At 42.9% G+C, this 26481-nt stretch overlaps 1 protein-coding gene across 1 annotated transcript; it reads left to right on the top strand.

Moving 5' to 3' along the window:
* Positions 1-137: 137 nt before the first annotated feature.
* MGST2 (microsomal glutathione S-transferase 2) lies at positions 138-25877 on the top strand. The gene is made up of 5 exons (XM_019419995.2): positions 138-303; positions 5794-5893; positions 21601-21671; positions 25010-25091; positions 25583-25877. Exons 1-5 carry the CDS (start codon positions 246-248, stop codon positions 25710-25712), a joined length of 441 nt encoding a protein of 146 aa, XP_019275540.1. The 5' UTR covers positions 138-245; the 3' UTR covers positions 25713-25877.
* Positions 25878-26481: the final 604 nt, after the last annotated feature.

The following is a 26481-nucleotide window of genomic DNA, read 5'->3' as shown; positions in this document are numbered from 1 at the left end:
GGAGGCTGCTCCCCTGCCAGATAAAGATCTGTGACTGGCAGCTCCAGATCGACCCGGCCTTCCCGATTCCTGTTCCAGGGCAAAGGTCACTCAGCCATTTGAATCGTCCTTTTTTTTTTTTTTTTCTTCCTCTCCAGCTTTGTTTACCTTATAAGGAAGGTCAACATTACCAAGTCGAAAGTGCCTGTTATCTTCCCCTCAGTTTCAACAAATAGTTCCCTGAACCAGAACAGTCGGTGTTAAAGATGGCTGGGCATTCAATCTTGCTGGCCGCTGTCTCAGTCTTGTCCGCCTGTCAACAAAGTAAGTCTCGGGCAGTGTGTGTGCGTGTGTGGCAGAGGGAGGGAGGTCCAGTTTTTGAGTTTCATACTTACTTGCTGGTGCCCATGAGTGTGTGAGTGCCTGCTCCACTCTGGGTCATCAGCGCCTCCTTCCCTGGGAACAGATTTGGAACATTCCAAGGATTAGTTCTCCCAAAGGGGACGTGGTAGGCTTTCTGAGCCCAGCGATTCTGCATTGTTTGTGGTTCCCACCCCCAGCCCAGTTCAAATGAGGGTAGAAGCGCACTAGCTATGAATGTGGAATGTGCCAGAGGAAACATTGTACCTGCTTGTAAACCATGGCTGCCATTTCTGAAACACTGATCTTTTAATTAGTGTTTTCTTAAATAAACTGCCTATGGCAGGTACGAGAACCAGGTCTAAAAAAATCTGCAGAAACACGAGCTTCAGGTTAAGTGACGAATCTAACTTTTAAAGCACCGTCCCACTAGGATTATTTGATATCTCGACTGCCTGGTTATGTAAAGGGCATTTGCTCCACGGGGGTCACATTTGCTCGGTTCTTATCATCTTATCCATGATCACCAACTTAACATGCTAAATGGGGAAAAGAGTCTGGGCACGGGTGAGCAAGACTCGGAACCAACCATGCATACTTCTTTATTTTTCCAAGTGTGCTCCTACCAGGAAGGGGGCAGAGCTGAGGACTGCTCAGGGTGCATGGGATAAAGTCCAGGCCCGCATGCACACTTCATGTCTTGCCTAACCGGTCTGTTTTATGAGTTTATGAAACTGTTCTACCATAGGATACACATTTTGTGGTTGGATTCACAGTGTTTTCCGGAGTAGTGGAGTAGAGCAGGATTTTTATCGCCAACTAAAGCAACACTTAGGTCTCAAGTGCCCCTGTGCTGACCCCATGGTTCACATACCACTACACGTGAACACTGCCGACCCCATGTGTGCCCTCATTCTGGTGCTGTGGGGAGCCCGGGAACAGGTCCACAGATGCCCCAGACAGAGCCTCTGTCAGCCTCACAGAGAGGTTTCTGTTTGCTGGTGGGTGCAGGGCTCCGTGGGAACTGTGGCCAGAGGTTAGGTGGGGGTGGGGAGAGGAGAGGAGACTGGGACAGTGGTGGCTGGTGGTGTTAGAAAGCAGAATTGAACTGGGTAAAATGTCAAGATCTTATTGGTTTATGGGGTGCCTGGGTGGCTCTGTCGGTTAAGCCTTCGAGTTCGGCTCAGGTCATGATCTTGAGGTCCGTGAGTTTGAGCCTTGCGTCGGGTGGGGTGCTGACAGCTCAGAGCCTGGAGCCTGCTTGGGATTCTGTGTCTCCTTCTTTCTCTGCCCCTCCCTTCCTCACATTCTGTCTCTCTGTCTCTCTGTCTCTCTTAAAAATCAATGAAGATTAAAAAAAATTTTGAAGATCTTATTGGCTTTATTCAATGAGTCCTGAATCAGGCAGCATCCCATCTAGCAGGTAGAAAGGCGCTCTGGAGAGTTGTGCAATGTGAAAGACTTTTACAGGCAGAAGGGGGCAGAACAGGAAGTTGCTAGTTTGTGATTATTTGTGGCAAAGGTCATCTTCTTTTAGGGAATGGCAGGAGTCGGTCAGGCAGATTGCCTCTGTGGTGCTAACCACGTAATTCCAGATTGGCTGGTTTAAGATTCCACTTTTGGGAGAGGTTGAAACCATAATTAAGTGAGGTGTTATGTCTAGGATTGGTGATGTTAGCATAGATGACTCCCTTTTGGGCCTGTTGTCTCTTTTTTTAACAGTGATAGACAGGGAACATTTACTGGTTGGGTGGGGGAGAGAGAAAGAGAGAAGGAAAGAAAGAAAGAAAGAAAGAAAGAAAGAAAGAAAGAAAGAAAGAAAGAAAAGACATAACTGGTTGGCATTAAGAACCAGAATTTGCTGCTTCTACAGAAGTCTGGTGTTTATGGAGAGGGGGCCCCATATACCATGGTAGAAGCAGGTTGAGTTTTGAAGACAGACAATCCCACATCTGTCCAGTTCAGACACTTAACAAGCTGGGTGCGCCTGGCCAGGATATTCTGTCCTTCAGTGTCCTCATCAAAGAAGGCTAAGCAGGGGTGCCTGGGTGGTTCAGTTAGTTGACTGTCTGACTTTGGCTCAGGTCATGGTCTCGTGGTTTGTGGGTTCAGGCCCCATGTTGGGCTTTGCACTGACAGCACAGAGTCTGCTTGGGATTCTGTGTCTCCCTCTCTCTCTGCCCCTCCCTTGCTAGTGCTTCCTCTCTCTAAACACACACACACACACACACACACACACACACACACACACACACATATTAAAAAAACGAGGGTCAAACAGGACACTGGGTGAGAAGTGCCCACCAGTATCCTTGGCCTGGGGTTGGCACTCAGCATGACTAGTCCCCATCATCGCTGCTTCCCCACAGAAGGAAGCTGCTGCTGGACTGAGAGGCAGCCACACGATGGGAAAGAAGGCTGGCTGCGGCTGGGGAAGGGTAGGTGGCATGGTGGGACAGGAAGGGTTCTCGATTCACTCTCCCTGGCACGCATGTGCTCCTCTGGAGAAAGTGAAGGAGACAGGAAAGACAGGCCAACCAAAAGTAGAGTATTCTCAAGTAGTTTTTTTTTTTAAACGTTTATTTATTTTTGAGAGAGAGAGAGAGGGAGAAAGACAGAGCATGAGCAGGGGAGGGGCAGAGAGAGACACACAGAATCTGAAGCAGGCTCTGAGCTGCCTGCACAGAGCCCGACATGGGGCGTGAATTCATGAACCACGAGATTGTGACCTGAGCCAAAGTCAGATGCTTGACTGGCTGAGCCACCTAGGCACCCCTCAGGTAGTTTTAAAGTGATGTTAGGAGGGGAAAGAAAATTGACGCACTCCAGAAAAGGTAAAAGAGCCTTTCTGTCCTCATCCCGTTATCCCCGCGGTAGCCATAGTCTCTCTAAGGCCCCTGACCTGAAAGAACAGAGAGGGGCTTCTCCTCCTTGGGACTGTGCTGGCCCAACTGAATCCTTCTGCCTGCAGCTGTGGGTGGGCTGGTTGGGGAGCATCCAAACAGCTCTGCCCCTGACTGAAGCTCTTTCCTCACATTTGCTGCCTTTACAGACAGGTGCAACCAGGTGCTATGAATAGCCGTGAGGGAGAGAGCCCTTCCTAAGCTTTCGCGTAGTCACAGCTTCATCTCGAAGCTCTGGGTTCTTGCACCATCGCCAATGTGTAAATCAAGGAGTGCACATCTTTCATGGTTCCCTTCTTACAGATGGAAGCAAGAAGCCTTACCGAGTGTTTTCTCCAAGGCTGTGGAACAACTTAGAAACAGTGGGAGCAGCGGGGTGCAGATCGGCAAGGGCCTGCAGATTTTCTCGGCTGCAGTCAGATCTCCTTTCTGGCTCCAGGCGGACCCTTGAGTTATTGGCCCCTCTGGATTTATGCTGCCTTGAGAGGATTTAGCCCGGGGTTGGAAACAGTGCTCAGTCTCCCACATTTTCGGTCTCTTCACTGTGCTCTCTCAGGCTTCAGGGATGCCACTGCAGTTTGAATGAGAGACTCTAGTCCTAAGTATTTACACCCTTTTAGACATTCAGCTACAGCTTTTAGATCCTGAGCAACAGTTTATTCATAGCAGAGAGGAATTCAGGGGGAGGGAAGAGTCCCGCTCTGTGAGGCCTTACTAACCCAGGCTCGCTATTTACTGACTTGTCAGAGGGGAGATCATATTGTTTCTCTGGAGGAAATGCATCACACCTGATACTGTCACACAAGCTAAAAACTTGGTGTGGAAAAGGAAACTGGTATTGAAACATTAGCAAGTAGGAAAGGGACATGGAGGTATTAAGATAAGTGAGACCAGAAGAGCGTTGGAGGGACCTGGAAAGGAACTGTGGCTGGAAGACATCATCCGAAGGGAACTAATAGGCCCCAGCACTAATCATGGTGTAAAAGGAGGGCGAGAAAGACAGGAGGTGAGAATAACCGACCAAGGAGGAAGTGTGGGTCCAAAAGTGAATGAGGTTTACGGGATTGACCGTCAGATGTAAGTGACTCCAGCACAGGGTTGGATGATCTAATGCAACAGCTGTGGCCAATGAAGGACAATAAAGTCATGATCATTTTATAGTAGTGAAACTGAGTCACACAGGAAGCCATCATCCTCCAAAGTTTTCTTGTGACCCTCCCTCCTGCCTCTCATCATGTCCAGGCAGCCACTGATCCGTTTTAGGTCACTGCGGATTCATTTGCATTTTTGAGAATTTTATGTAAATGAAACTGTACAGCAATATTCTCTTCTGATCTTGCTGCTTTCATCCAACATAATTAGTGTGAAGTTCATCCATGTTGTTTCATGTATCAATAGTTAATTCTTTTTTTTTTTTTTTAAGTTTATTCATTCATTTTGAGAGACAGAGACAGAGTAGGTGAGTGGGGGAAGGGCAGAGAGAGGGAAAGAGAATCCCAAGCAGGCTCTGCACTGTCAGCCCAGAGACCTACGTGGGTCTCAAACTCATGAGCCGTGAGATCATGACCTGAGCTGAAACCAAGAGTCAGACGCTTAACCGACTGAGCCACCCAGGCTCCCCAACAGTTCATTCCTTTTTACTGTCTTACAGTATTTCTCTTATATAGATATGGCACATATACCACAATTTGTTTATCCATTAGTTTGTTGATCAACATTTGTGTTAGGGTTCTCCAGAGAAGCAGAAACAATACAGCAGATGCACACACAAACACACACACACACACACACACACACACTCACTCACTCACACAGAGGCATTTATTTTTAAAAATTGATTCATGCCACTGCAGGGGCTGGAGGCTCTGAAATTTGCAGGGTGGGCTGGAAGGCTGGAAATTCCAGCAAGTGTTGTTGCAGTATTGAGTCTCAAGGCAGTGTGGAGGCAGAATTCTTTTTCCTTTGGGTAATGTCCATCTGTTCTCTTCAGGCCTTCAACTGATTGGATTAGGCCCACCACATCAAGGAGTGGCTTTACTCAGCGTCTGCTGATGTAAATGTTCATCATATTCAAAAAATATCTTCGCAGAACCATCTAGATTGGTGCTTGACCAAACAGCTGGGCACCACGGCCTAGGTTACTTGACACAAAATTAACCATCACAGAGTTGTTCCTAATTTTTGGCTATTATGAATAAAGATGCTATGAATATTTGTGTACAAGTCTTTGTATGGACATATAATTTAATTTTTCTCGGCGAAATCACTAGGAGTGGAGTGACTGGCTATACAATCTATGTATGTCTAAGTAAAAAATCCCTTCCAAATGGTTTCCCAAAGTGATTATACCATTTTACACTCCTGCCAGAGTCTTTGAGAATTCTAGTTGTTCTTATAGCCTCACCTGTCTTTTTTAATTGATATGGTCTGTCTTTTGAATTTTAAACATCTTAATACGTATGCAGTGGTATCTAATTATGGTTTGAATTTGTGTTTTTCTAATGAATAGTGATGTGCCACATTTTAATTGTTAATTCCTCTATACTTGCAGGTTATTTTGCTTTGCATGTAGGAAAGGCAAGATTAAAATACAAAGTTACACCCCCAGCAGTCTCTGGGTCACCAGAGTTTGAGAGAATATTTCGTGCACAGTAAGTAATGCTTCCTCCACCCTTCAGTGGTCACATATAGACGATTCCGATCAGGGGAAAGATGTGCAGAGAAGATATCTCATTGTAACAAACCAGTCTTCACAGCCATGCCCCTTCTCATGATGCTCAAAGCTTGAAGTATTTAGTACATGAAGCCTTTATCCACCTATGTTATGAATTCAGAGGATGCATTTACAGAAAAGGCAGGGATCTTAAGAATGACTGGTATACACCTTTAAGCACGGCAGTTTGGTTAAAGAGCCCCTCCAGTACCCTTAGAATTCAATAGCCTCAAGCTGGATTAGCTATGACATCCATCTTCTATCTTAATTTTTCCTTTCTCCTTGAAACAGAGGTGGGTCATTATCATCCTCTGCCCATGAACCATTTCCTGAAATCCAAAGCGTATAAGAATGAGAAAGCTTCCCATTTCATACAGACTTGTAGTGATTTTGATCATCTTGTCTTTTCAGATCTCTACAGAATGTTCTGCAGCAGCCACACCATGAGTTTGGTTGCTGCAGATGCTAGGGCTCCCTTTTTATTTCAAACCCCCAGATAAGTGCTTTTAGAAACATTGCACACGTCACCATTTATATATCATTCTATTCTTTTGTTAACACTGTGGGATTTTTCATCTCTGTCATGAGTGACGTGGGCCTATAATTTTCCTTTCTTATATGATGTTTGTCCCATTTTGATATCAAGATTATACTAGTCTCATGCAATGAGTTAGAGAATTATTCTCTCAGAGAATTTTAATAAGATTGGAAGAGTGTGTTCCTTCCAAATTCTTAGAATTTGCCTATAAAATGATCTGAACCTGGTGTTTTCCTTGTGGAAAAATGTTAAACTATGGAATTTTATTTCGTTAATGATAAGTGGGTTATTCAGCTTTTTATACATCTTGAATCACTCTGGGCAAGTCATGATCCTTGAGCTGACAGCATTGTTCTCTTGTCCATCTCTTTGCTTCAACAGGGGTTGCACAGACTACTCTCTAGGCTTGAGCATTGGGATGAATACTACTGTTGGTAGAAGAGATAGTTTTAAGAGATGCATAGACATAGATTTTTTTCAACAAAATTTTATTGTGGTAAGAACATGTAACATGAGCTATATACCTTCTTAAAAAATTTAAATGTATAAAACATTGCTGTTACTAGAGATACAGTGTTTTACAGCACATCTCCAGAGCTTGATCTCTTACTTCACTAAAACTTTATGCCCAAGATATGATTTTCAGTAACAGTGAACAACATGATGACAAAGTCATGTCCATTTCAATTGTCTTTGAATCTTTATGATTATGTCAAGTGGAAAGTATTGGTTTGGTCCCAGTATGTCCCAATTCTAATATTTATTTGTATCAGAGTAATGCATGTATGTGGTCTGAAAATCAAGTGAGATTACGTGCCCGAAAGCAACAGATAACTCTCCTTACTGCCAATCTAGCCTTAGAGACAACCATTGGCACCCTTGTGACTGGCATTTTTGGCATTTACTTCCATATTTCTAAGCACTATGCTTTCACTGTTATTTATTGATTCACAATTTTTAGACATTATCAATCAGCTTCCTTTTATGGGAGAAAGAATTTCATGTTTCTCCACTTCCTCTTTTCTTTACGTCTACCCTCCAGTACATCACTTTGTTGAGTTAAACCAATAGCCAATGTTTATATTATTCTAATTATAAGTAACGTTCAAAGCTGAGTCCAATAATATACTATGATTTCATCTCCTTGTGAATTTTTTGTTTTACCTGGGATTAGTGACTGCTTCATTGTTTATTTGTTTGCTTAGTTTCATCCTCAAATCTTTAACAGAACTGAAAGTCTCCTCTTAATACATTCAAATACATTAATCTAGTAATGCCATTTTTTTTTTTTTTTGGATTATCTCTGTTAGAGTCCTTTTTTTTTTTTTTTTTTTTTGAGTCCTCAATCTTTCTGCTCCCATCTGGAGGTTGCTCTTTAAATGTGTTACCTGCTGTCATTGTGGGGCTTTTTGTCATCATCCTCAGGAATTTCCCTTATATTTTCTTGATTTGGATCGCCTGTTTCCTGGATCTTCTATTTTCCTATTTATTGGCTTTCTCTCATTTTGGTGGAACATACCTTGCAGTTTTCTGAGAGAGGGTGAATAGTTGGTCAAATTTTGAGACTTTCCACTTCTAAATATGACTTTATTCTGCCTCACAGTTGATAGATGGCTTGGTTAGGCATATATTTCTATGTTAAAAATCCTTACTGTCAGAATTTTGAAAATATTCCTCTTTTATTTTCTAATTTCCACTGATATTGTTGTGATGTTCTGTGCTATGCTGATTCTTGATTTTTTGTTTGGAAACTGTGCAAGCTTTAGGATCTTCCTAAATCCCAGTGTCCTAAGACGGTATGGTTCTGTGCTTGCTTGGAGGCATTTGTCTTCACTATGCTAAACCTTAGATGAGACTTTTTCATGTCTTGAAAACTCACGTCTTTCTGTTCTGGAATTTTCTAAAAATATTTTTACCCTGAATTTCCTCTTCTTCATTTTCTCTGTTCTTTTATTCTTAAAATCTGTATTAGTTGCATGTTGATCCTCGGACTGGTCATCTAGTTTTCTTTTATCTTCGGTTTTTCATCTTCTTGGGTTTTTGTTCTTTCTGGGAAATTTCTTGAACTTCTGTTTACTGATCTTTTGTGTATTTTATGTATGTATGTATGTATGTATGTATGTATGTATGTATGTATTTAAATCCAAGTTAGTTAACATACAGTGTAATAATAATTTCAGGAATAGAATTTAGTGATTCATCACTTACATATAACACCCAGTGCTCATCCCAACAAGTGTCCTCCTAAATGCCCCTCACCACTTAAGCCCTTCCCTGCCCAACACCCTGCCAGCAGCCCTCAGTTTGTTCTCTGTATTTAAGAGTCTCTTATGGTTTGGTTCTCTCTGTTTTTGTATTATTTTTGCTTCCCTTCCCTTATGTTCATCTGTTTTGTATCTTAAATTCCTATGGTATTTGTGTTTCTCTGACTGACTTATTTTGCTTAGCATAATACACTCTAGTACCATCCACATTGTTGCAAATGGCCAGATTTCATTCTTTTTGATTGCCAAGTAATACTCCATTGTATATATATATACCACATCTTCTTTATCTATTCATCAATCGATGGACATTTGGGCCCTTTCCATACTTTGGCTATTGTCAATAGTGCTGCTATAAACATTGGGGTGCATGTGCCCCTTTGAAACACCACACCTGTATCCCTTGGATAAATGCCTCGTAGTGCAATTGCTGGGTCATAGGGTAGTTCTATTTTTAATTTTTTGAGGAAGCTCCATACTGTTTTCCAGAGTGGCTGCACCAGCTCACATTCCCACTAGCAGTGCAAAAGGGTTCCCCTTTCTCCGCATCCTCGCCAACATCTGTTGTTGCCTGAGTTGTTAATGTTAGCCATTCTGACAGGTATGAGGTGGTATCTCATTGCGGTTTTAATCTGTATTTCCCTGATGATGAGTGATGTTGAGCATTTTTTCATGTGTCTGTTAACCATCTGAATGTCTTCTTTGGAGAAGTGTCTATTCATGTCTTTGCCCATTTCTTCACTGGATTTTTGTCTTTTGGGTGTTGAGTTTGATAAGTTCTTTATAGGTTTTGGATAGTAACCTTTATCTGATATGTCATTTACAAATATCTTCTCTCATTCCATTGGTTGTCTTTTAGTTTTACTGATTGTTTCCTGTGCAGAGGGTTTTTTTTTTTTTTTTTTATCTTGATGAGGTCCCAATAGTTCATTTTTGCTTTTGTTTCCTTTACCTCTGGAGACACGTCAAGTAAGAAGCTGCTATGGCCAAGGTCTAAGAGGTTGTTGCCTGTTTTCTCCTCTAAGATTTTGATGGCTTCTTTTCATCCATTTTGAGTTTATTTTTGTGTATGGTGTAAGAAAGTGGTCTGGGTTCATTCTTCTGCAGGTCACTGTTCAGTTTCCCCAACACCATTTGCTGAAGAGACTGTCATTTTTCCACTGGATATTCTTTCCTGCTTTGTCAAAGATTAGTTGGCCATATGTTTGTGGGCAGATTTCTGGGTTCTCTGTTCTGTTCTATTGATCTATGTGTCTGTTTTTGTGCCAGTACCATACTGTCTTGATGATGACAGCTTTGTAATACAGCTTGAAGTCTGGGGTTGTGATGCCTCCAACTTTGGTTTACTTTTTCAGGATTTCTTTGGCTATTTGGGGTCTTTTCTGGTTCCTTATAAATTTTAGGATTATTTGTTCTAGCTCTGTGAAGAATGCTGGTGTTATTTTGATAGGGATTGCATTGAATATGTAGATTGCTTTGGGTAGTGTTGACATTTTAATAATACTTGTTCTTTCAATCCACGAGCATGGAATGCATTCCTATTTTGTGTGTGTGTGTCTTCTTCAATTTCTTTCATAAGCTTTCTCTGCTTTTCAGTATATAGATTTTTCACCTCTTTGGTTAGGTTTATTCCTAGGTATTTTATAGTTTTTGGTGCAATTGAAAATGAGATCAATTCCTTGATTTCTCTTTCTGCTGCTTCATTATTGGTGTATAGAAAGGCAACTGATTTCTGTATATTGGTTTTATATCCTGCGTCTTTGCTGAAATCATATATCAGTTCTAGCAGTTTTTGGTGGAGTCTTGGGTTTTCCACATAGAGTATCATGTCATCTGGGAAGAGTGAAAGTTTGACTTCCTCCTTGCCAACTTGGATGCCTTTTATTTCTTTGTGTTGTCTGATTGGTTACTGATCTTTTAAAAAAGTTTCAGATATCAATTTCAATTTCTAATAATTAATTTTTATTCTTTCATTTTTCTTTATTTTTTAATTTAAAAAGAAAAAAATTTTTTAACGTTTATTTATTTTTGAGACAGAGAGAGACAGAGCACGAACGGGGGAGGGTCAGAGAGAGAGGGAGACACAGAATCAGAAGCAGGCTCCAGGCTCCGATCTGTCAGCACAGAGCCCGACACGGGGCACGAACCCACCAACCGCGAGATCATGACCTGAGCCGAAGTCGGACGCCCAACCAACTGAGCCACCCAGGCACCCCTCTTTCATTGTTCTTTAGTTGTTGCTGCTGCTATTAAATCATCCCTTTTTTGTTTTATGGAGACAATTTATTTTCTTATATCAGAGGACTTTAATAATAATATATATTTTTTAATGTTTATTTATTTTTGAGAGAGCAGAGACAGAATGCAAATGGGTTAGGGGCAGAGAGAGAGGGAGACACAGAATCCGAAGCAGGCCCCAGGCTCTGAGCTGTCAGCACAGAGCCCGACACGGGGCTCGAACTCATGAGCACCTCAATAATAATGTATTTTTTAATTCCATGTATCGTTTCTGCTTTTTCTTTTTGAAAAAAATTTTTTGGGACACCTGGGTGGCTCAGTCGGTGAAGCATCCGACTTTGGCTCAGATCATGATCTAACGGTTTGTGGGTTCAGGCTCCGCTTCAGGCTCTGTGCTGACAGCTCAGAGTCTGGAGCCTGCTTCGGAATCTGTGTCTCCCTCTCTCTCTCTCTGCCCCTCCCCCACTCACAGTCTGTCCCTCCCTCTCAAAAATGAATAAATGTTAAAAAAAAGTTAAAAAAAATATTTTAATGTTTATTTATTTTTGAGAGGGAGAGAGAGAGAGAGAGAGACAGAGCATGAGTGGGGAAGGGGCAGAGAGAGAGAGGGAGACATAGAATCTGAAGTAGGCTTCAGGGTCTGAGCTGTCGCACAGAGCCCGACGTGGGGCTCAAACCCACGAACTGCAAGATCATGACCTGAGTCGAAGTCAGATGCTCAACCGACTGAGCCATCCAGGTGCCCCCATCATTTCTGTTTTTTCTAAGTTCCTTCTTATTTGTCTATTTTGTCCCTTGCATTTCAATTTTATTTATTATTTGCCCCTTTAATATTTATTGAGCACCTCTATATATCTGGCATTGTGTGATATATCCAGTAGCTTGGGATGTATCAATGAAAAAATTAGATAAAGATCCTTGTCTGTTGAAGTTTATCTCATAGCCAGAAAAGACAGAAAATAAACCATAAGCAGATAATATTATAAGAAAATAATATATTATGCAAGAGGTGGTAAGTGTTAAGAAAGAAAAGAAAAAGGAAAACACACAGGGGTGGGTTGCTGGGGGGTGAGTCGGGGGTAGGTTGCTGCTTAGGGTGGTCGGTGTAGACCCCACCAAGGTATCGCTTGAGCAACAGCTTATGCAGCAGGTAAGGGGGTTAGCCACATGAACACGCAGAGAAAACATTCTTGAGGCAGGAGGAATGACCAGTGCGAAGACCGTAAGTGGAAATGTCCCTGGTGGGTTAGCAAGGAAGTTAGTGTGGTTGAGAGAAGGAGCTGACAGAAAGTGGTAGGAGGGAAAGTCAGACAGGTAGTAGATGGACCACGTAGGGCCCTAAAGGCCATTGTAAGGCCTTTGGCTTTTCTCGGAGTGAAATGGAGAGTCATTATAAAGTTTTGAGCAGAGGAGTAACATGATTTTATATTTTATTTTATTTTTAAAGTTTTTATTTATTTATTTTGAGAGAGAGAGAGAGAGAGAGAGAGAGAGAGAGAGAGAGAGAATGAGCAGAGGAGGGGCAGAGAGAGGGGGACAGAGGATCCAAAGCAGGCTCTATGCTGACATCCGAGAACCCGATGCAGGGCTCGAGCTCATGAATCACGAGATCATGACCTGAGTCGAAGTCAGGCACTTAATTGACTAAGCCACCCAGGCACCCATGATCTTATACTTTAAAAGGATCACTTGGTCTGCTTTGCTGAGAACGGTCTATATGAAGGCATTGGGAGAAGCAGAAAATTCAGTTAGGAAGCTAACTTGAACCAGGGATGTAGCAGTAGAGATGGTGAGAAATGGTCAGATTCTGGATACGTTTTGAGGGTAGAGCCAAGAGAATTTCCTGACATAATAAATATGGCATGTGAGAAGCATCAAGAATGACCTTGGATTTTTGTTCTGAGCATCCTGGGAGAGATGAGAGAGACAACAGAGAGACAAGGCAGTGGGAGGAGCAGTTTTGGGGGGAAGACCAGGAGGCTCCTTTTGACATGTTGTGTCTGAGATGTGACTTATGCTACAGCTAAGGAGAGACTATAAGCATTGTCATCGGCTAAGCTACTCAGATCGTTCTTGCATCATAAACTGCTTCGTACATTGTTTACACATCTAAGTGGAGAGAAGCAGGGACGTGGGTATAAAAATCTGCATTTCAGCATAGAGATTGGAACCGGAAGTATAAATTCAAGAGTTATTGGCCATTGGCACACAAAGATGATTTACAACCATGAGATTGGAAGAAAGGTTTTTTTTTTAAATTTTTTTAGAAGAAATCTTAAGGGAGTGGGTGTAGACAAAGGAGAAGGGAGAGAAGAGGAGCAAGGACTGAACCAGCCTTAGAGGTCAAGAAGACAAGGGTCCAGCAAAGAGATCTGAGCAAAGGAGACCTTAGAAGCTTTACTCAAATATCAAGTGATCCTCGGTTGGCTATCTGTGCAAATTTAGTAAAGAGCATCAGAAAATGATGGGACTCTGTGTGCATGGGTGGGGCTCAGTAGAGTGGGCAGCTCACTAAAGGGTGATTGATGGGCAGCAGCTTCCTTTTGTAGAGTCCCCAAAGTCAGTATCTGTAGGTTATCTTTCTGGGACCATTTGGTTTCTCTAGGGAAAACCCGTAAGCCCCCTATGGGGGCAGGCAAGGATGGGATGAGGGAGGAGGATGGGTAAATAGGTCTCACTTCTAGAAACCTGAAAGTGTGGTGGGTGAACGAAGGAAGGCTCTTCCACTATGTAGTATGTAGGTTCACGTGGGTTCCAGTACAAGATTTTATCCTCACTCCCCCCCCTCCCATTGTTCCTAGACCCCACGAGATTCTCTGGTTCCGGTTCTCTAGACGATAGACCTCCCATCTCCTGTGATGGGGTAGTAGGGGTGGGGATCAGAGGTGGAGGGGAGCTAAGGCACTCCTTATTATAGTCTGTCCACCAGTTCTTCTGTTTTAGGTTGGACTCACGGGTACCTGGTGCCCCCAATTCCTGAGTGTCCTGGGTTCTGGGATAAGCGGTGCATTAGTCTTCCTTGGACCTTCCTTGTGCAGGTGCTTAGGCTTCATCTGTCTGTGCTCTGTCAGCTCAGCTGCCGTTCCCTTGAGTGCCATCCTTATTCAGAAACTGACTAACGTCTCTCTTCCACTGTTGTGTCTACTCCCATTCTCCTTGTTCTTGACTTTGTATCTATTTTTTTTTTTTCCTTTCCTGGCATTTTAGTGAGATTTCAGGATGGAGAAGAAATAGACATGGGTTCAATCTGTCACATTTAGCAGGGAGTATGCATTCTCAACACCTCTGGACCATCCATTCTCCTGTTGGACAGAGGGAGGGTCTCATGCTCAGAGCCTTCAGCAATCAACAGCATCTAATGAGAACTTGGCAAATTTTGTTCTCATGGGATTTATTTTTATACTTATTCTTTATTTCAAAAGTGATATTCTTTTTCTACTCATAAAATTGCATTCTCCCTAATTTAAGGGAAAAAATAGTTGATTTATAGAAAGATAGTAAGTGGTATACGGAGATGTTAAAATGTTGACAGTGATATATGAATGCTTGAAGTTAGGGAGACACTGTTCTATTTATAAAAATCATCACAGGAGGAAATTCCACATCTTCCCACTTTGTCTTCTGTCATCTGAGAACATTCTGTTGGGGAGTGTTGGGCTTCCCGCACTCTAAATCCTCGGGCCGCTTCTGGTTCTGTTTGTTCTTACACTTTCCACAAATTTGATTTCTTTCAAGTTATTGCTTTCTCCCTTCTCTTCTATCGCTGGACACCATTTCCAAATATTTCTCTTAAATGTCTGTTTATGAAAAAGTATACAAACCGAATTTCCTTGTTAGAAGTGTTTTGTTTGTTCTGTTTGATTAACCATGGCAGAATGAAGAGGGGTTAAAAAATAGTAGCCAATAATTGGGGTAGAGGGAGTGAGTTTGGAGTCATAAAATACCTTCAAGAGTACAGTAGTAATTGTCCTAGGTTTCTCTGAAGAGTGAGTGGGGATGGGCCTACTCACTTCCGTGAATTTCTTCTTAGATGTTCCATAGCACCAGCCCAAGTTCTTGCCTTAGGTTCTAAGGTTTAGGTAAATCAGGTAAAATCAGATTAAATTCATTGCTAGTAAAGCCATTTTGATTTTATCTGAGGTAGTTAGGGCAGGATCCCCTGGGATAACCAGGTCATTCCAAAGCCTATTTGGCTATAGGGTAGGCTTCCTTGAGCTCTGCAAATCCCTAAGAGAAAATGTACTTTCTTTTCTGGCTCTTCTGGACCAAAGCATTGAGTCCTTCAGCCTCCTTTGAACATCTTATGACCTTGGCTATACCAGAAATGCTGTCTTTTCCTCTACTCTTTTTTCCTGCTGCTTTTCCCTAAGTATGGCCAAGAAGCCTGGTGTTAGGGCTAATCCTGTCCCTAAGTGGAACCTGACGTCTTATAACAATCACTTCCAGGTCCCTCTCACCACCCCAGAAGTACCTATTTCCTGTCTCAACATCACCTCAGGTTGGATATTCATTTGCCAAGCAGAGATGATGATTCTGGAGCCCAGTTTACCCATGTTACCAGTCCCAGGTAACTTTAGAGTTAGAGTCCCCCATCCACTCCCACTTTCCTTCCTACCGTGAGGGCCTTAGAGATGACTTTTTCTAGAGTTTTGCAGTCTTTTGCCAGAATACACTTTTAAACTTGTGAACAAAGCAACTATAGTTTCAACAAGGGCCAGTCCTTCTTGTTATTGCTAAGCTTAGAAAATTCTATCTGGTCTAATTTGAGTACCTTGATCCCTTTAGATTGAAGGCTTTTATAAATCTCAAAAGTAGATCCAAGTAATACCTTGATCTTGTGGCAATTTAAGTACATTCCCTCTGATTCTATTCTCACCAGAAGAGACGAATAGCTGCTAATGACCCCACTCTTTTTCATACAGTTGGGGATCATTATCTTCATTATCTTTCATCTTCTGTATTTTGAGGCTAGGTAGTAATAATTCTTCAGCTTCTTCCCCCAAATTATGAAAAAATTTTGGTTGTTCTCTTTAGACTAAAATTTTTCATGTTATTTCTAAACCGGAAGCCTAGAAGTATATGCAGTGTCCCAACAATGGTTTCATTAGTGCTGGGTAAGATAGAAGGATTTCCTCTCACTTAGTTCTTTTAATGCATCCTTATTTGCTTAATATTGAACTACTCATTTCCTGTTCCAGAATTAGCCTGCCACAAGTAAACCCAATCATCCTGAATCTGAGTACTCTTCAGAAACATTTCCCTCTTCTTACTCTACTATAGCTGTAAATTTTGTTGCTGTTGTTATCGTTGCTTTTCCGCTTACTTTTTATAGTCATTTCAAATTCAAATCCTGAAAATTTGAAATTAAAACTAGTGGCTCTAACTTATGTCTAAAAACTTTGGAGAAAGGAAAATTCACAAAAAAAATTTTTCAGGTATTCTGTAACACTGGGATTATAGTGATGTGAGTCACCTACTTTTGTAATAGGTTAGTACAACAACAAATAAGTCAAATAAAAAACAGTAAACACATCTCCATTTTTCTTACAAGTGTACCCATCTTAGATATTAGCTGAATGCATAAGATGTATTTATCCACTGAATTGGAAAGGGCTAGGGATCCCCAAGGCCAGAGAATGACTCTAAATGATGAGTTCTTCATCCTTCTCCACAAACTGCCTGTATTCGTCAGTTTGGGCTGCTGTAACAAAATAACACAGACTGGGTGGCTTAAACAACACACATTTGTTTTCTCACACTTCTGGAGGCTGGGCGATCATGACCTTGATCTAAGATCAAGGTTCCCGCTGCTTGGATTTCTGCTCAGAGCTCTCTTCTCTGGGCTCACAGATGGCTGCCTTCTTGCTGTGTCCTCACTTGTCCTTTCCTTGGTGTGTGCATGCAAGCACAGAGAAGGGGCTGGGCAGAGTGAGTCTGGTGGGTGTCAAGAGCTCTCTGGTGTCTCTTCTTATAAGGACACCAATCCCATTAGATCAGGGTCCCCCACTTCTGACCTCATTCTAGCCTTAATTACTTCCTTACTCCACATACAGCCACGCTGGATATTAGACCTTCATCATATGAATTTTGAGGGACACAAACATTCATGCCACCACCAAATAGCTCTGCACACAAGCTGGGTGAGCCTCCGGAAGCGGGGGGATGAGGAGCGGCAGGAATTTGGATGAGCTGCAAGCCTCACTCCCTCATCGGTTCATCCCTTTGCTTATCAGCGGCACCACTGAAGTTGTGGTTAGAGTCTTGCCCTCCTGCTATTAGTGGCAAATGTCCTCTGGTGTTCCCGCACAAGGGTTGCTTGACAAGGAGCAATTTAGATAGTTACGAATCTATATAGAAAGATTAACTTCAGCACCTTTCATCCCCGAGCCTTTTCTGAGCATATTAACCTGTTGCTCTGACCCTCGGCCAGTGTAATAATTGAAAAGACTTTGCAGGGTCAAAAGGCAGCAGACCGGGGCTGGGTCATCTGTTAATAGTGCGAGCTGCTCGTGGCGGTGTGCAGCCCGCTGCTTCAGAATGAGTCACCCAAACAGAAGGAGAAAGAAAAATGAGCAAACAAAAACTTGAAAGAGAAGAAGCTCCTACAAAGTCTCCTTTAAGTTGCCTCGTCTGTTTTTGGTTTTTGAAAGATGTCGTACCATTAGAAACGTACTATAGCTAATTAGGTTTTTCCCTTCAGCGCATGGTTCAGATTTTCTATGAACAAGATTGCTATACGCTGTGTCCTGTTGTGCATTTAAATCTAATAGCAGAGATATTCACAAGTGTTTTAGGTCAGAGGTCTCCCAGATGACATGTACATGCTGAGGGCGAACTAAGTCATCCGCTGTGAGCACGAGGAAATTTTGGAGCTTCTATTTATATTTGCTCTTAAAGTCTCATTCTTGAATTTCTGTTTTGTGTGGGTTTTATAGTGTATGTGATATATTTTTCCAGCTGATTGTGTTTGCCGTGCTAAATGGATCAACCCCATAATCCCAGTGGTTTAACACAAGGGAAGTTTATGTTCTGTCCACGAAGTGTCCTATGTGGGTGCTCCTGGTTGAGTGGCCTTCCCCATGGTCATTGAGAGGCCTATGCTCTGTCCATCTAAGGGGTCTGTCCCCATCCGTGTCCTGAGAGTTCTCTCCACTCAACCAGGTGTGGGGGAAGGGATCTGGGCGCACCAGCTTCTTAATCATTTGGCTCAGAAGTGACACATTTCGCCTTCTCTTTCCATTGGCAAGAGATAGCCCCACCCGAATCCAGGAAGGCCGGGCAGCTACCGTATGGCACCAACTTCACATCATCTTTGTTGTAAAGCAGGCCATTTCTGTTTTTTGTGGGGTTATGCAACTATGAGCACTATACAATCAAAAACATTTGTAGACTAGCATTTTAGGAACTGCTAGATTTGGCTGTCGGGCCAACGTTTGATTCTTCTTTCCAAAATGAGCTGAATTTAGCGGCACACTTACTAAGACAGGGTCCAACGGCACTTAGTTTGGTACCGCCCTCGCGTCCAAGTGGGACCCCGCGGTGGCCACATGTCCTGAGCTCCGGGATCCCTTGGAGCTGGGGATGATCCATGAGGGGTTCCAGCAGCTTGAACTATTCAATCTCCATAGGCTCCTTCAGGTCATTCTTCATGGTGACTAGATCTTTTCAGTTGGCCTGGGGCTTTCTTGGTTTTAGCACTCAAAGTTCTGTGTCCCAGGGAACCCTCAGTTCTAGGCAGACCACTACAGTTTATCTGGGACTATCTTGGTTATAAAGTTCAAAGTCCCACGTTCTCAAAATCTGCTCAATCTAGGGCAAACTAGGATGATTCATCCCCCTACTGTCTTTCTAGCTGCCTCTTTCTGTTATTGCCCCTGGGTAGAATTCGAGGCACATGGTGACACCTGTCTATAACAATAATAATAATTCTCCCTAATAATTTTATGGGAAATTTAGATGTCAAAAGAGCACAGGACTACTGAGCAAAGAGGGGTCTAACCAGGGAATGAGTAGATAGACTCGTTTCCCTCAGTGTGGACATGCAGGAAAGGGGACAGTCTATCAGTGGTCACAATCAGCTTATACCCTCTCTTCCCACATAAATGGAAATGGACACAGCTGCTGCCAGCTCTTTTCTGTCCCATTTGGAGATTTTCCCTGAGGATCTCCTATAGAAAGAGGACAGAATACATCTTCATGTCCAGAAGAGACCAGAAATTATTCTCATTTTGGTCTTCTTGTCAATGTAACTGTGAGTAGCCACTGATAGGATTATCAAGAACAGATTTTCAGAGTTTGGTCCCCTTGAGTTAAACAATGTTTGTGGACAACTCACTGTGAACAGCTATCTTGGGACATATCCAGGCATGAACCATTTAACTGAGGTGGCAGAAAGACACGGTCACATGCTGGAGGAGGGTGGAAGAGGTCATAATGAGCAGGTAGAATGGGATGCAAGGTATTTCAAGGCCAAGTAATACCTGGTCTTCTCAGCAGGCAGCTGCAGAGAAGACCATCCGCAAATAGCAGGGCCCCAGGGCTAGCCATCAGAGAATTATTTTCAATCTGTTAGATGCTATTAAGAAATGAACAAAGCCTCATTTCAGAGGGACTAGGGCTTAAGGCAGGCCATCAAATGAGGGGCCAGGGGAAAAGTAGAATGAGCACAACTAAGACCTGAGGTCAGGGCAAGACCAACAGTGACGAGCTGCTTATAGGGGACAAAGGGACTCTTTTTTGGGTGCTGAGCTGCCCAGGCTCTGCCCTCAGGGAGCATAAATGCAGTTAACATTTACACCTGTGCCTGAATCTCAATGGCTTCTAATCACCCCTGCTCACCTAGGACCTCAGCACCCCTCCCCCTATCTTCTGGGATACTCCCTTCTCCCATCTTCTGGGTTACTTCCGGGAGCCCCAAGGGGATGTGCACAGGGACGCAGCCCCTGCTGGTAGGCACTTTAAGGGAGGGATTGTGCCACTGTCCTGCTAGAGTCTTACCCCGAATCCTGTGGATGCAAGCCCCATTAGCTTTCAGAGCTAAGTGTTTTGGGGACCCAGCCCTCAAGTGGAAGTCTTAAAAAGTTGGAGTGCTCTAGGTCCTCCGGGAGAAGCTAGGAGTTGAGGACTCCCACCTGGTGATATAGTGCTGTGCTGGGGATGGGGTTTATGGTGAGAGCGTGTCTCCATCTTTCCTACCTATTTCAGTGTGGGTATTTTCTCCTTGCCTGCACTGAAGGAGTCACAGCTGGTTTCGGGATTTCTTTCAGAGGGAATTGCTCTGTGTGTGGCTGTGCGATCAGCGTATCCGTGGGAGGAGGGAAGTTCAGGAGCTACCTATGTCGCCATCTTGGTAGCAAAAGCAAAGCAAAACAATTTGTTTTTTTTAATTTGGGGAAAAAAAAAAAGAGCCACTCATGGTGACCTCGGATAGAAGATGCAGATCTTCAAGAACTGGTATCAACTATTTCTAGGTCAATTGCCTCATAACCTTAAATACTCAAGCTTTAAGGAACACTGTGGTATCATTTCTAATTCTGTCTAATTATGCTGCTTCCATCAGGATCAACTCAAGACCTCATTACGAATTATATTAAAGCTCTTTCTGGTTATGATATTGTCAGCAAGGAGCACAGTCAACCTAACTAAGATCACTTGGGGGCGTAGCACGGGAAGCATGAATATAATTCATCTCCTTTCCCTTTGCTAGGTGCAGATGAATTATAGTTCCCAGAGAACTATTCCTTTTCGCTTAAAATAGTATCAAAATTTCCATCCACCTCTTCTATGAATAGAGGCAATTTGAATTGACGTTAGGACGGAACTTGGAATCTGGCGATGACATAGTCCGTTTGATTCTCTGCAAGGCATCAGTCAGCTTGTGCTCTCAGGTCTTAGTTTGTTCCTCTGTAAAATGGGAGTGAAAAATACTTATAGACTTCAGGAAATTTTACAGGAATTATTTAAAACCATTTTTTGGGGCGCCTGGGTGGCTCAGTCGGTTGAGCGTCCGACTTCAGCTCAGGTCACGATCTCACGGTTCATGAGTTCGAGCCCCACGTCAGGCTCTGGGCTGATGGCTCAGAGCCTGGAGCCTGCTTCCGATTCTGTGTCTCCCTCTCTCTCTGCCCCTCCCCCATTCATGCTCTGTCTCTCTCTGTCTCAAAATAAATAAACATTAAAAAAAATTAAAAAAAAACATTTTTTAACTGCTGAGTAACTCAATCGAAAGGCAATGAATGTGTAGGAATTTTGGGAAGAAATTTCATTTACATAAGTTGCGTTATTTTCTGGGTTCTGTAGATAGGATACAGAATGAATTTTAGCCTTAGAATCAGGACCATCTCAAGGTCTGTCTTTTGGAAAAGAGGTATAATTCATTCCTACTACTGGTGGTTTACCTGTAGGAGAGTGATTCTTGGCCCTGGTCTAAGATTTAAACAATCTTTGAGTCTTACCTTGGAAGATTCATTTTACATGAAAAGACATGTATGTAATTCTTACATATTTTTATAAGAAGAGATTAGACATTTACCTTCAGATGAAAGCTTAATGCTTTGGTGTTTAGTTTTCTCATAATATAACCCATGTCTTTATTTTTTCCTGCAGACAAAACTGTGTGGAGTTTTACCCTATATTTCTGATTACATTGTGGATGGCTGGATGGTATTTCAATCAAGGTAATTTTAGAATACAGTCAGCTCTGACCTAATGATGACTGTGGTTCTTAGAACCATTAAGGTACAGACATGTAACCATACATCTTCTGATCCTAGAAATTGTTTTAAACAAAATAAGCCATGTCTATGTGCATCAGAGAGCACTTGTTCTAAAAATAAGTTAATTTTGGGGGTGCCTGGGTGCCTCAGTCAGTTAAGCATCCAACTTCAGCTCCGATCATGATATCGCAATTCGTGGGTTTGAGCCCCGCGTCGGGCTCTGTGCTGACAGGTCAGAGCCTGGAGCCTGCTTCAGATTCTGTGTCTCCCTCTCTCTCTGCCCCTCCCCCGCTCACACTATGTCTCTCTCTCTCAAAAATAAACATTAAAAAAAATTAAAAAAATAAAGATAAATTAATTTTGGCTTCATTTCAATTTAATTCAGTAATTAAAAAAAAAAAAAACAACTTGAAACAAACTGCTGGGCACTCCCAGATGAAAATGACATGAGTTTGTCTTCAAATCTGATTCCTTAATTCTAGTTTATCTGCAACAATTCACCCTAATCATTATAGCTATTATTTATTGAGCACTTATTATGTGCCCGAAACTATTTTAAATAAAAAAAAAATAATGTATTTTTATTTTATTTTATTTTTTGAGAGAGAGAGTGGGGAGGGGCAGAGGGAGAGGTAGAGAGAGAAAATCTTAGCAGGCTCCATGCCCAGTGTGGAGCCTGATGCGGGGCTTGATCTCACGACCCTGAGATCAGGACATGAGCCGAAATCAAGAGTCAGATGCTTAACCAACTGAGCTATTCAGGCGCCCCTGTTTTAAATTTTTATACGTATCCTACTTTATAGACGAGGAAACCGAATCACAGATAATTTGTCCAACTTAACATTTATCAGTGTAGGAGAAAACTGGATTTCAAGTACAGGCAGGGTCTATAGGTATTCCGATAACCCATGTACCTTTTCTTAAGTTCACAAGGATGTCGTGCTCCTGTATGTAGCAACTTTACAGACATCTACTTTCTGTTTGGCTGCAGATATCCCTGGAGAGCTGAAGGCTTAACCCAAACTCTGCCTGTGTCTTTAATGGGGTCAAGTATCACCAGCTACCTTAGTTGGAGAAACCCAATCTCTTTTGCTTTCTCGTTGCTTCATTTGGATCTGACAGTTGATTGCTAAGATTTCCCATAAACCCAAATCCAGTTGCTTTCAAAGGCAACCCCATCACTGTCTTCTTGTACTTTTTACTGTCAACTGAGGAACTTCAGATAAAATGTCCTCTAGAGGAAGACTTCTTAACTTTATCCCAACTCACATTTTTTCCCCTAAGGGCATGAATGAAGGGGTTTTTCCTTGTCAGGTAAGACTGCATTAACAACTAATAGGAAAAGTGCCTTTGATAATGGGACTCAGTCTCTGCTATTTGACCCTTTGGATTTCACTGTAATGGGCTGAATGAGGCCTCCTGTCAGACAAGGGTTTTCCGTTGTAATTTTCTTTTCCTTCTCTCTCATGAAAAGTTAAGTTGCCTATTAATTGCCCTGAATAGTCCTCATTGGCTTTGTGCGAGTTAAGTCATTAGATGGGGAGGTTAACTGTAGCCCACTCAGGATCTCTCCACTTCCTCCCTCGCATGCCGGGTGGCCCTACCCCCTCTCTTCTCAGCTCTTTGCTCGGCCCTCTCCTTCTCACCCGCAGGCCCCACGCACATGTCCTCCCTTCAGGGAGGCCTTCCCTGACCCCTTTCTAAAGGTGGCTCCGCTGTCCTCCCCTCCACCTCCCCGCCACGGTCCCATCCATTCCACTTCATTTCCTTCTCGATGCTTTCAAGTCTGTGATGTTCTTCTCATTTTTCTCATGGTTGTCTGTCTTTGCTGGTAAACTCTATAAAGGTAGGAAGCTTGTATCCATTTCACTGCTCACCCTGATCCTTAGAATAATACCTGGTATAGAGTAGAAACTAAAGAAAATGTTTGTGACCTAATAAAATAAGGAATTTCATTTTATCCAGGATATCAGAGCCTCACAGATAGACTCCAAGTGTGCAAGAGGGCCCTGGCTATTTGCATCCGTTGGGTGCTGAGGAAGAGAGAGAGGGTCCCTGAATGTATGGAAGATATTGGTGTTTTCTGTTAGACCAGATGGCAGGTCATGCCGCACTTTACGTTTCTTTTAGGTAAAATTTGTATACTGTATGGTGAAATGCACAAATCATACATGTACCATTCAATGAGTTTTAACAAGTGTATACCCATCAAGATGCAGGACATGACCACCCAGAAAGTTTTCTTATGCCCCTCCTCGTCAGGTGCTCTCAGAGGCAGATGCTGTTCTGGTCTTTTTCATCACAGTGTAGTTTTGCCCATTCTAGAACTTTACATAGCTGGAATCATACAGCGTGACCTCTTGTGCAGTGCTTCATTCACTCAGCAAAATGTTGCGACTCACCATGTTGTTGCAAGTATCTGTGTCTTTTCATTGCTGAGTGGTATTCTGTGGTATGATTATCTCCATTTGGTTATCCATTCTACTGGTGGTAGGTTTCTGGGCTCTTTCCAAATCTAGGCTCTTATGAATAAAGCTGCAATGAACCTTCTGTGCAAGTCTTTTTATGGAAAAGTGCTTTCATTTCTTTTGGGTAAATACATAGGGATGGAATTGCTGGGTGAAAAGTATATTTAGCTTCATAAGTAACTACCAGACCTTTTCCCAAAGTGGCTGTACTCCCACCAAGGGTGTATGAGGATTCCAGCATCACCGACGTTTTGTGTTGGTGTGTTTAAATTTTAGCCATCCTAGTGGGTATGTGGTGGTGTCCTCTAATAGGGTTTTTTTTTTGGTTTTGTTTTTAATTTTTTTAATATTTATTTATTTTTGAGAAAGATAGAGCATGAGCAGGGGAGGGGCCGAGAGAGAGGGAGACACAGAATCCGAAGCAGGAGCCAGGCTCTGAGCTGTCAGCACAGAGCCTGACTCGGGGCTTGAACTCCTGAACCATGAAATCATGATCTGAGCCAAAGTCAGACGCTTAACTGACTAAGCCCCCCAGGTGCCCCTCTAATTGTGGTTTTAAGATGCAGCTTGCTGATACTGAATGATGTTGAATACTGAAACAACTCTCATGTGCTTATTGGTACATTTGTTTATCTTCCTGTATGAATTGTCCATTCAAATATTTTGCCCATTAAAAAAAATTAATTTGTTTTCCTTTCATGATTGAATTGTCAGCGATCTGTATATATTTTGGACACGTACGAAGTTTGTAAGTTTTTTTCCCTCAGTTTTCATATTGCACTTTGAGACCCTGCCATCATATCCTGTATCTTCTCTATTTTTTCTCTATAGTTTTTGCTACCTGTCTGGGTCTGGTGTACATATATGCCCGTCACCAGTATTTCTGGGGATATTCAGAAGCAGCTAAAAAAAGGTAAGGAGAACATTAAGGATTGGATGTTTAGGCAAAAGTGGCAGGATGGAGTCTGAATTAGCTTCCCGCTCCTGGGAATAGTAGTAGCCCTGAGGGTTGTGTTTGCAAAAGTCATCTGCGTTGCCCGAGGCCATTCTGTCCAGGCCCCGCCCTACTGGGTGCGAGGCAGGAACATCAAGTACAAACTGTGCCCTGAACGGGCACTTCTGGCCGCCACACTTTAAATCCTTGCAAAAATTGTGTGCTATCTCCAAAAAGTGGCAAAGGAAATAATTCGTCCCGGTCTTGATAATCCTTTGAATGTTCAAAGGAGCCAATTAATCTCTGTGCCTAGGCATCCCCCTTGAATTCATGTGATGAATCAAAATTTTCAAACGGCAAAGACATGGAAGTCCTGGGCGGTGTCCATGTGGAGCTGCCTGCTTCAGGAAGACGCCTCCCTTCATCCCTGCAGCTGCTGATCACCTTTCTGCCTCACGTCCACCCTGCAGGATCACTGGGTTCCGGCTGAGTCTGGCGATTCTGGCCTTGCTGACGGTCCTGGGCACCCTGGGGATTGCAAACAGCTTTCTGGATGAATACATGGACCTCAATGTCGCCAAGAAACTGAGACGCTTCTAACGTCCCCCCCTCCCTTTGCCCAAATGCTAGCAGAAGCTGTTTCCACCCTGAAGGTTATATGGAGTCAATCAATTTTTAAAAACAAAAGTCTTTCTTTTGTTTTCCTTGAAATGGCTTTGTAGGACCATACCTGTTAAGAGAATACATTCCTGTTTAAGAAGTGAAGTCTGCTCGGACGGGATGTATCCATATCCTCAGTGCAAGTGTGCAGAGCCCTGGTTTTGTATGTCTGCTAAAGTCATGACTGCTTGTGTGGGCAGGAAGCAGCCTGACCATGTGCTGGGCTTTCCGTGCGGCCACCACCATCACCTTCCTCTGAGATTACTTCTCTTTTGATGGAAAGTTCCAGACAGATGCTGATAAGGCAGCAAGCCCACTGCATCGGTGTAGGAAAGCAACAGATGGCCACACATGGGGGAAGTCAGGCAAACACAAAGAGTAGCCAGAGAAGAGAGTCATCAACGAATAGCACAAAACAAATCTGGTTGTGAAATTTACTTTATAAAGAAAAAAGGGAAAAGGAGGGGGAAAGGCCTATCATTTTTAAGAAATCTTTCAGAGACTAGTGCTCGGTGAATGTCCTTGCCTGGGGCAGGGGAAGGAGGGCCATGGTCACAGCTGGAGGGAGGGCTGGGTTCCACTGTACTTCCTGTGTCATGTGGGGTGTGGGGTCGGGGCAGCCGTTGGGACCCTGATGTGCAGTCTTTGTGTGGCACAATACAAATGACCTTTCTTTATTTTCCTCATCTATAAAATGGGAATGCGTTCA

This window comes from Panthera pardus, unplaced genomic scaffold (assembly GCF_024362965.1).
Source record: "Panthera pardus isolate Hobbes unplaced genomic scaffold, ASM2436296v1 HiC_scaffold_13, whole genome shotgun sequence".
Classification (NCBI taxonomy): Eukaryota; Metazoa; Chordata; class Mammalia; order Carnivora; family Felidae; genus Panthera; species Panthera pardus.
Note: the sequence above shows the minus strand (reverse complement) of the source record. Positions and strands in the feature narration are given on the sequence as shown.

Excerpts from the sequence above, each read along its gene's own strand:
- MGST2 (XM_019419995.2), top strand. The coding sequence starts at position 246 with ATGGCTGGGCATTCAATCTTGCTGGCCGCTGTCTCAGTCTTGTCCGCC. Across the intron at positions 304-5,793 it reads CTTGTCCGCCTGTCAACAAA|GTTATTTTGCTTTGCATGTA; the intron begins GTAAGTCTCGGG and ends CTATACTTGCAG. Across the intron at positions 25,092-25,582 it reads TCAGAAGCAGCTAAAAAAAG|GATCACTGGGTTCCGGCTGA; the intron begins GTAAGGAGAACA and ends TCCACCCTGCAG.